The 10,996-nt window shown below is 41.6% G+C and overlaps 1 protein-coding gene across 1 annotated transcript; it reads left to right on the top strand.

Moving 5' to 3' along the window:
* The first annotated feature begins 406 nt into the window (after positions 1-406).
* Positions 407-10,984, top strand: CLK1 (CDC like kinase 1). Its single transcript, XM_083710821.1, has 13 exons — positions 407-609; positions 3,875-4,032; positions 4,318-4,543; positions 5,852-5,942; positions 6,308-6,374; positions 6,838-6,954; positions 7,267-7,433; positions 7,581-7,675; positions 7,758-7,887; positions 8,270-8,352; positions 8,973-9,052; positions 10,636-10,726; positions 10,822-10,984. Exons 2-13 carry the CDS (start codon positions 3,875-3,877, stop codon positions 10,963-10,965), a joined length of 1,449 nt encoding a protein of 482 aa, XP_083566947.1. The 5' UTR covers positions 407-609; the 3' UTR covers positions 10,966-10,984.
* Positions 10,985-10,996: the final 12 nt, after the last annotated feature.

Here is a 10,996-nt window from a genome sequence, read left to right as displayed (position 1 = left end):
GCTCAAATTGGGGGAAATAAATACAGTAAATGGACAAAAGTACAAAGATTCACAAAATCTTTAGGGGTATACGTATCCCCGTGTCCCCCCAGAAAAAAAGCACTACAAAATAAAATATTTTGCAAAAGAAGCTCAACAACGTGGCCCAAAAAAGTTCAGCTTTTGTGTCTGGATTTTCACTTTTTGAAATATGGCAGCCCTAGGACCTTATGCCCATTACCTTTTTTGGGGGGGGGGGGGAGACTCAAAAAGATTTTATTGTGGGGGCGAAGGGACTTCTGCTAGGAGTTGCCTCCTGGGGCCAAGGAATAGAATAACACAATCAGGATTAACACACCGAACAGCGAAACAGGTGGGCGGGGCTTATTCCATCCAATCGAAACCCCTGGAGAGCGAGGCCCGTGACGCAGCCGCGCAGGCGCAGCCATTGTGACGACCTTCCCACTTCCAGAAGGTTCCTCGCAGCCGGCGCCATTTTGTCGAGGCGGACGGTTGTTGTTTTTTTCCCCCAGCGGCGGTTGCTGAGGCCGGAGAGGAGGAGAGACGGGAAGGCTCGTCGTGTCCGGAGGCGCCTTTTGAGAAGCGGAGTCGACTCCGAAAAGGAGAGCCGTAAGTGTCGGGTGTGGGTCGGCGAAAGGCTTGGGGCCACGGAACGGCCGGTAGCAATGGCGCGTGAGGGGAAGGATTCGAGGGGGGAAGGGGGAGCCTCTCCTATTTATACCTCACGATTTTTTTTACCTCAGGGGGAAACGCACCGGGATGGGGTTGGCTTGGCTGGTCGAGAATGGCTTCCCTCCCTCCATAGCCGAGCCCTTCCCGCCATGTTCTCCTCAGGGAAGGCGAGCTTAAAATGGCTTCGAGGCCTTGGGTTTGGCGTCGCCTCCGCGAGAGGCACGTCGCGTCCCTTTCTAACCGTCCGAGCTCCTCTTGTGAAATTAATCCGCTTTTTTGGCGCTTCCCCGGCTCACACATGTCGAGGGCAAGAACCACCTGCTTTTTTGTCGTCTCCCCCGATTTCTCCGAGAACCGAGGCAGTGCAAACACGAGCGACATAACTTCCCAGTGCGTCACCGGCGTCGTAGTAATAAGTGTTGTGGTCTTAGCACAACCTCGAGCAGGACTGAAGGGATATCTGTTAAGGGGGTTGTTGTAAAAACGGCGACAAACAAGATCATCAACATGACCTGGCAACCCGGGGGGGGGGTCTATAGCCGAAAAATGCCTTCCGCAGTAACAAATGGAATCAAGAAAATTACGAAGGCGGAATGGAAGTGGGCGGAAAGGAGATGGGTCCCTCCGGAGAATAAATCCAGTTGGGGAAAATCACACGGGCCAAGTCCCCTTTTTTCTCTCTGCTTGTTCAGTTCCTGTTTGCCCCTCCCCCTCCCCAAACCGTACTCGGTAAACAAACCCTGAGTATTGGCCTTGGTAAAACTGAGGGCGGTGGTTAAAATAGCAAAAGGGGACTGCTTGTTGATAAGGAAAAGGAAGTTTGCATAGGCTGGCTAAAAGCAGGAAAGAGAAGAAAAGCCTGTGGTGCTGTTGCTGCCCCGTGGGACACTGAGCTACAGTGTCGCCACCAGAAAAGGCCTTGTTCTTAGTACCTCCCAGTTGTAATTCCCGATTGAGCTTGTTTCGTTGGGACGTGAAGAGAAAGAAAGGAGCTGTTCAGAGATCTATAGGTACAGTAGTACCTCGGGTTACATACGCTTCAGGTAACATACACTTCAGGTTACAGACTCCGCTAACCCAGAAATAGTGCTTCAGGATGAGAACAGAAATCGTGCTGTGGCGGCAGCAGGAGGCCCCATTAGCTAAAGTGATGCTTCAGGTTAAGAACAGTTTCAGGTTAAGAACAGACCTCCGGAACGAATTAAATACTTAACCCGAGGTACCACTGTATAGGTATATAAATAAAGGTAAAGGTACCCCTGCCCGTACGGGCCAGCCTTGACAGACTCTGGGGTTGGTGCGCCCATCTCACTCAAGAGGCCAGGGGCCAGCGCTGTCCGGAGACACTTCCGGGTCACGTGGCCAGCGTGACAAAGCTGCATCTGGCGAGCCAGAGCCGCACACGGAAACGCCGTTTACCTTCCCGCTGGTAAGCGGTCCCTATTTATCTACTTGCACCCGGAGGTGCTTTCGAACTGCTAGGTTGGCAGGCGCTGGGACCGAGCAGCGGGAGCGCACCCCGCCGCAGGAATTCGAACCGCCGACCTTTCGATCGGCAAGTCCTAGGCGCTGAGGCTTTAACCCACAGCGCCACCTGCGTCCCCTATATAAATAAAAGGAGCGAATTCAAAACAATTGAGAGAGAAAAAGGGGAGGCAAACCGGTAGGCATCACCCATCTGAATATGTGCCTGTCTGGATGCTCAGGTCTTCTTCATCTGAGATCCTTCTGTATTCCCTTCCATCAGAGATGTGGGGGCTGGCAACTGGTGGCGCCCCAGCTAGGGTATGCCGTCTCCAAGAAGGCTTGTTGCTCACTTCCCGAGAAAGAACATTTACTGAAATACAGTCAAACACTGTGAAGTGTATTCAGGAGCTAGGTATTGGGTAGCTGAACTATACAGTGTCAGTCACTTGTTCCTTTTGTTTTTGTGTGATTGTGGTTGATTATGTCAGTTTCAGTTGGGTTGCTACTATAGTTTGTATACAAAAGGGGATGACTGGTTTTCAAAAGTTATCCTATGGTGTTAATGCCCAGTAATATATAATTCTATTAACATAGTAATACTGTATTGGCATACAAGTTGCCCAAATTTGTGGGCACATTTTGCCACTGGCTATACAGGCAACTCATATCTGAGGCACGTTTAACTTGTACAGTTTCAACTTTTATGTGGTTGTTGGCTGGCCAGTTGAAATTGCAGAAATTAAATGTACAGAAGGTGGCATGCTTAAAAACTAACAATGCGCAAAAAGAGCTTTTAAGCTCTTCTCCTTGCTTACTGGGCTCTGGGAGTCTATCCTGAGATCTCAGATGACCTCACAAGATCTTGCTGGGAGCCTTTCAGAGCCCAGCAAACAATGTGGAGAGCTTAAAAGCACTCTACCTTGCTTGGTGGGGTAGACTCTTAGGGTGTGCTGGCTCTGGAAGGTAAGACTTCTCACCCTGGGGCATTTCAAGGGGTTTCGATTTTCGGCACTTGATCTGTACTGTGGGGTGTAAAGTGCTGTGCTTTTCCATTAATATTAGTGCTTTTTCTTTTCCATGTTAGGCTTCATATTGCAGTGCATGAATGGGGATTGCTGTCACTGCGGTATTTTGGAAATCCCTCCTAGTCAGTTGCATAAGCCGTTGGTAGTATTTAGTCTCGTTGATGTGTTTTAGGTGGCAGCAGTTTTGAGTATAATCATTAAGAGTAATGTGTTGCTAAAATGTACTGAACTCGCACATACATTGAGAATTAAAATGTGGGTTTAAAATGAGCAGACGAAGAAATTACTTGGTAAAATGCTTTATTAGGAGCAACCAATGGTAAACAAAATATGCAAGCTTGCATAGTAACTTTGTGGCAGTACTTCTGATCAGTTTGTTTTTGTTTTCTGTTTATATGTTTTTTTTTAATGCAAGATTTCTGTAGTTCAAAAGCTTACACTGCATTGTGAATATGGATTGGTCCTATTCAAATAATTACTGTTAATATGAGTCTGAGGCATTTCTGTGCTTCAAAGTGTAGGGCCCCAATAAAAAAATTCTCATTTGACTGTGGTAGAATTGAAGCCATTTAAATTGTATATTTAAGTTTGATCTCATTGCACTGCTTAATAGACCAATAGGAAGAGAGAGATTTACTGGAAATAGTTCTAAAACTGGTGTATACAGAAAAAGTTACTGTTGACTTTTCGTCTCATAATTGTATTTACAGATGCGGTATTCAAAGCAAACACACTATTCTGATTGGGAAGAAAAACAATGTTTGGATCCTAAAAAAGGCAGCAGCCATCATAAGAGAAGAAGAGAATCATACAGCAGTACGCATGAGAAAAAGCGCTGCAGATATACTCAAACCCAAACTTACGATAGGTGAGTTAGTTCACCCCCACCCCATATGGCAAGTCTGTATCTTACTAAAGTTATCAATATGTATCATAGTATTGTTGAGTTGGAAGGGACCAACCCCCAGCGATGCAGAAATCTCAACTAAAGCATCCATGACAGATGGCCATCCAATTTCTGTCTTGAAATTTCCAATGAATACCTTAAATCTCAGTCTGAATTTGAAATACACGTAAACAGACATAACTTGCATGCATGAGAACTGCTAGTTTAATGTTCCACATTATATTCTTTTGTTTGTTTCTCTCCTAGCCTTTATTCAGATGCCAGCTCCTTCCATGAAAGAGATAATCATGAACGCCGTTATGTGGAAGAATACAGATACAACTACAGTCAACTGTCTGAAACCAGGCACCATTGCAGAGACCATGAAAATGGTTATCACAACCACAGTAGCAAGTCATCGGGGCATAGCGGCGGAAGCAGTTACAAAAGAAAACACAAGACTCATCATAGTAAATCACATCATTCACACGCGGTATGTATAATTTAGAGCACCTTGAATGTGATTATACATATAACTATTCACTTGAATAATCACACAAATGAAGCGAGATGGAGATGTATTTTAGCATAGAAGTATGCTTTTTCTGCTAGATCTTACGTTCCTGAAATGGGAAAGTTCTGTAACATGTAGACAAATATTTTCTAGTTTTATTACTATTGCTTGTTTATCAGGCAGTATTCCATTTTTTCTGCTTGAATACCTGAATTAGGCATTTGTTGGAAGTATGGCTAAGATGCACCATGAATATTGTTTCCCGTTAGGCAAATTCAGTGGAACCAGTGGCTTCAAGTTACATTCTGAATGTCTTATTGGACAGTACAAAAATGAAAGTGGAATAAATGCCTTGTAAACTGATACTGATGTGCTTGTGTTAAATGTTAAACACCATTTATTAGATTAACGTAATCTCTCATAACCTTTGTGGAACAGCCAAACAAGACCGTGATCCCAAATCAGGAAGGTTGATGGTGCAGGGAAACAAGTTTCTTTGCACCGATCTATCTTACCAAGCTAGCACATATGTGCTCCAAGGATGGGAGTTGCATGTTTAGTACAGCTAGTACTGTTGGGTTATCAGCTGATGGACTTGGTCCACATATTTTTCTTCCCCACTCCCAACCATCCAGTAGTGGATCAGTGCTGCCAGAAGTGGTGCTGATAATTGGCTGAGGGAGGGAGAAGTCTACAAGGATAGCAGTGGGTGCTGTGTAATGCTCAGGATGGATATGTGTAATGCACATATCTCCTCAACTGAAGTGGTGGCTGTGTGCAGTTAAGTAGGTTTTGTGATTTTTTACATTACTCACAGAACACCTATAACAAATTATGTGTACTGTACAATATGTACTTTAAACGCTTTACATTTTGTTGACACACCTTATTTACCAGTAAAAGGCTGCACATTATGCAGTATAAATTCCAGTGCTTGTTATGTTACAGCATTAAACAGAAGACATTTTATTTGCAAATCTTAAAATATATAGTTTTTCTAGTGAACCATATTTTTAAAAGCGTTTATATTGTGTGTTATTGCCTTGCCACTTGAAGTACCTTATCTGAAAATCTGTTCCTTGCCATGTTTTTCTCCTGTAACCCTAAACTATGTGCCCTGTGAAATTCTGGGGAATTTGAAATTGTTCCTGCCAACCGTTTGTGGCCTGGCGCGTATCTGAATGCCTGAATATCTCCCTGCTGAATGAATTTCGTATTCTGCCCTGAATTCACTCGGGTTTATTGATTGGCTGGATGATCTTGGTGCCGCGCACTTGCCGTTACCAGAGGAGTCACCGAAGGAAAAGATCGAGGAGTGTAGAGGATGATGAGGAGGGTCACCTGATCTGTCAGAGTGGAGACGTACTAAGTGCAAGATGTATAGAATATTTTTCAAAACTTATACACTTTTCAGATAGAATAATTTCTTTTAGATAAGAAGCCAGGAGTCTTTGGAAGTCCTTTCCTTTCTTTGGTTTTTTGTTCTGTGTTTTGTTTTTTTCTTTGGGGGGAGATTATTTTTATATAGAAGTTAAATTTTAATTGGAACTTCTTATATAGTGAGCAAGTTAATTTAGAATGAGATAGACATAACTGTCTTGAAGAGTTGTCCAATTAAATATTTTAAAGATGTCTAGTTACACTTTTTTTAACATAGCGGCACTACCTAGAACATAGCATGGTATTTTGAATAATGACAATACACCACTGTTTGTATAACTAATTTCTCCCCTCTGTTTTTAGATGAAATTGTCAGTATTCTGGGTGAAGGTGCTTTTGGGAAAGTCGTGGAGTGCATTGATAACAAAGCGTAAGTTCAACTTTTTTCTTGTAAGAGCCTGACACCTAAATGGTGACACATAGTTCTTTCCCTCCAGATGAAACAAAGAAACCTAGGTACTTAAGATGGCACTTACACATGCTCATCTCCCTTTCCCATCTGGTCTCAATTCTTCTGTCTTTTCATTGTCTAAATCTAAGTTGTAAGCTCCTCAGAAAGGGGATCTGTTTGTTTGTTGCTGTGTAAGGCACCATGGTGCTATTAGAGTGATAATAAAATGGACACACCAGCTTTTTGTGGTTCAGCATTTCCCTGTTAGCATTGTTCATTCAGCTTGTCATTTTCCTTCAAAATAATATGCATTTCCACAAAAAAAATATGCTAGAAATAATTTAAGTGTTGATATGAATAGTTATTTAACTGAACGAAACTTGTTTAAACTTTGCTTTATGCCATGGAGTAGTCTTGTGACTTTTCAAAACTTTTTTTTTAGGGGAGGCAGACATGTAGCAGTAAAAATAGTCAAAAATGTTGATAGATACACAGAAGCAGCTCGTTCAGAAATAAAAGTACTGGAGCACATAAATAAATCGGATCCTAACAACATATTGTAAGTATATTATAAAAATGTGAAGTTTTTACAAATGCTTGCATGCTTTGTGTTTATTTGTGTGATTCCTTTTCAGAAGAAAATAATGGGGGCTTTCATTGGTGTACTGAATACAATTTTTTTGTTTATGTTAAATTTTAAGTTTGTAAGCTCAGTTGAGAACCCTAGATCATCTCTAGCTGAGCTGAATTTTGAGTGCACCTATTAAGATAAATGGGCTTTAAGTGGGTCTACTGTTAGTATAACTAACATTGAGCATTATCCTGACTATTTTGTAGCATCTTGTGAATGACATTATTATTGTATTTACAGTCGCTGTGTCCAGATGTTGGAATGGTTTGAACATCATGGCCATGTTTGCATTGTGTTTGAACTGCTGGGACTCAGTACATATGACTTCATTAAAGAAAACAGTTTTCTGCCATTCAGTCTTGACCACATTAGGCGAATGGCTTACCAGATTTGCAAATCTGTAAACTGTAAGTACACACAGCACTTTTTCTGTTTCTAAAATGTCTCTTAAGACTCGAAGCAGTTAGTAGTTAAAAGAAAAGGCACAATTGCACAGTATACGTAGGAATTCTGTTTAACATCTCTTGTAATAATTTTCTGACTTCTCTTTACAGTTTTGCATTCAAACAAGCTAACCCATACAGATCTGAAGCCTGAAAACATACTGTTTGTGAAGTCTGACTACACAGAAGCATACAATCCCAAACTGGTAAATCTCTCATTTCTTAAAAACCTCCTCTCACCATTGATCTCTTTTGCATGTATGCTTAGTAATTATGGTATTCTTTCAGAAACGTGATGAGCGTACACTGAAAAATCCAGATATCAAAGTTGTGGATTTTGGAAGTGCAACATACGACTATGAACATCACAGTACTCTTGTGTCTACAAGGCATTACAGAGCTCCTGAAGTTATTTTGGGTGAGTAGAAAAGTAGTCTCGAAAGTTACTTTTCTTGCAGTACTTTTGTGAGTCATTTTTAGACCATGCTTAGTGAGGCTGCTTTAGGAGTTGCTAGTATCAGTTTCTGTTTACCTTCTTGGCACCCTGTTCATTTTGGAATTTCAACCTAAATGCTAATTCTAAGTGTAGCAAATGTTGGTTTCATCTTGAACTTACATTAGAATTAGGGTTTCTTTTTTAGGCAGTCTTGTTTTGTGACTCCCATTTGCAAAATATTATGAACCTGTTTGAAGAGCTCTTTAAGCAATTCAGTTGCAGATCAGTAACACCTTAGGTTTGAAAAAGCTACATGATTTAATGTTATTAGATAAGCATAATCCTTTATTTTCTCTCCTCACAGCCTTGGGATGGTCACAGCCTTGCGATGTTTGGAGCATTGGCTGCATTCTTATTGAATATTACCTTGGATTCACTGTATTTCCGGTGCGTAACTGCAGAAACGTTGGCTATAGAGACAGCAGTGACAAATCTTACTTGGGAACATGTGATAAGATGTTTTACAGAAAATGCTATCATAAAAACAAAGCTAAATTTTGTTTTGTTTTTTTAATGTTACCTGATGAATCAGAATAAACTCGTTTGTGTGAAGTATTTGACCTTCAGTTCTGCAATAGGACAGCAGCCTCTCTTCTGATGTTGCATTTCAAATTTACTGACTAGTTGAATTCCAAAAAGGGTTGAGAGGAATGGAATAGTACAAATCCTTCTTGTTCACGTGGACTTGGCTTCAGAGCCCAGTGCTGTGTCCCTTTATAGCAGTAGTTTGTGTAGTGGGTGCCTACTGCCATTGATCAGTTTCATGAGCCTTACTAAGTTGCAGCTGCTGTGGAGAGCTGACTGTTTAGGAGCATGCGAGGTACTACTTAACCTTACCTTATATAGGTACTATTATGCAAAAACAAACTTGCTATCCTCAAAGCTATGCAGCTGCCAGAGAACCCACACTCCAATAGTAGTTGGCTTTATATACTGTGAATAGTTCTAGCTTTCCTTTTGAGTTTTTCAAACACACTTATATGGCAATATTCCATCTTTATTAACAGACACATGACAGTAAGGAGCACCTGGCAATGATGGAAAAGATACTGGGACCGCTACCAATTCATATGGTCCAGAAAACCAGGTAAACTTTTTTTAAGGTTCCATTTCTATTTCCCGCCCCATAGCACAGTGCCATCCATTTCTATTTTACGTTTCCCTTGATCAGTTTGTAGTCATTGTTGTCATAGCAGCCGCTTCACAAATAAATGTTACAATGAATACAGTCCAGACCCTCCTTTTTGGAATATTGGGCCGGCTATAGCTAATGACTTATGCTTCAACAATTGGGCTTTCCCTCCTCTCCTTGTGGCCCCTGCAGGGGCGAGAGAACAAGGGGAGGAAAGGGGGTGTTGCTGGCAAGCTGAAATGCTTTTCCTGACAGAACAATTGACCTTGTCCAACTTAGGCTGGTTTATATTGGTGACAGTGTCCATGTGTACCTTGGCATGGGTGTGGAGAATACTTCCACTGATGCACATAAACACATGAGGAAGCTATATGGTAAATTGCCCGTGAATGGAAAAAAAAACAATTTTAAAAATTGCCTGCCTGCTGTTCAGAGGCCTCAGACTGTGGACATGGAACATAGTCCTTACATAAATTAAAGCCAAGTTGATGCCCATCGCTACCTAAATTCCATAATGTAACCAGATACCTATGTGTGAACATACACGTTGGGCATGAAAGTGCTTTGTGTTTGAGGCTCTTTAACAACATGCAGTGACTTCTGATGGGAACCCATTCATCTACAAATACAAAGTCTGCCTGTTTTAAGCATGGTTTAGGAGTTATAACTGGTGCTTATAAATTTAAATGTATTCACTAGGTTGACCTGGAAGTAGGTTTGAGAAATGTCCTTCCTTGTTCTATAGGCAGTTGTAATTTGAAGAATGTTTTTACTTGCAGCATTTGGTTGCATAATTCTAGAGGAACTGAAACCTCATGCATTTTCAGCTCTGGTTGCAGATACTTGTTTTAATATTTATAGACTACCTCTCACTCGTCAGTGTGCATATTCAAGAATATGGTAGTGTAGAGTATAAAATGGCTTGCTAATGCCAGTGTAGATCAGTTGCTGAGTCACTATTTGAACTACTTGACTGCTTGTTTTTTGTTTGAGGATAGTAGCAGGAAGTATGGCTTACATAACTCAAGGTAAGCTCAATGTATTATTCGTGCTCAGTGCACTGCTAGTTTTAGTATCCAGGACTACGAAAGGTAGGACTGTATAGGGGAAATGGTACTAACATGAAGTTGACATGTCAAATGGATTACTCAAGTTACACTTTGAACAGTTTAGTCGTACCTCAGAAGTCAAACAGAATCAGTTTCTGATTAGCTGTAGGAAGCCCCTTTGGATGTTTGGCTTCCGAAAGAACGTTCAAAAACTGGATCACTTCGGTTTTTGATCGTTCAGGAGCCCAGGTATGACTGTATTCATGTTTTCTAAACATGCAACTCATGCCTTCTGGAAGGTTAACTTTTGCCATGGGAAGATAATTCTGCTCTTAATGTGTTTAAGAACCCTGTTTTTTAATGGAGTTCTAAATACACCCCTCATACGTTGTCCCTCAAAGTCATCCTTCCTTTTTCATGAGAAATCTCAAGCAACTGAATGCAGCCTGTCACTCATAATTATTATTACTTCTCTTTTTACATAACAAGAAAGCGCAAGTACTTCCACCATGACCAGTTGGATTGGGATGAGCACAGTTCTGCTGGAAGATACGTTTCGAGACGCTGCAAACCCTTGAAGGTAAGAGGTGTAACTGCATAACCATACAAGACTTTCCCCAGCCCTCATTTGTTTAGTGTCAGGGTGGTAACTTTCTTTCCCCCCCCTACTCCTAGGAATTCATGCAGTGCCATGACGCCGACCATGAAAATCTATTTGATCTCATCGGGAAGATGTTGGAGTATGATCCAGCCAAAAGAATTACTCTTGCAGAAGCCTTGGAGCATCCTTTCTTTTCCCCGTGTAAGGAAAAGATATAAACAACAGAGTTCCCTAGGCGATTATAGACTG

Source organism: Podarcis gaigeae (genome assembly GCF_964106915.1).
Source record: "Podarcis gaigeae genome assembly, chromosome: 1".
NCBI classification, from domain to species: Eukaryota; Metazoa; Chordata; class Lepidosauria; order Squamata; family Lacertidae; genus Podarcis; species Podarcis gaigeae.
Note: the sequence above shows the minus strand (reverse complement) of the source record. Positions and strands in the feature narration are given on the sequence as shown.

Excerpts from the sequence above, each read along its gene's own strand:
- CLK1 (XM_083710821.1), top strand. The coding sequence starts at position 3,875 with ATGCGGTATTCAAAGCAAACACACTATTCTGATTGGGAAGAAAAACAA. Across the intron at positions 5,943-6,307 it reads AGACGTACTAAGTGCAAGAT|ATGAAATTGTCAGTATTCTG; the intron begins GTATAGAATATT and ends CTCTGTTTTTAG. Across the intron at positions 8,353-8,972 it reads TTGGATTCACTGTATTTCCG|ACACATGACAGTAAGGAGCA; the intron begins GTGCGTAACTGC and ends CTTTATTAACAG.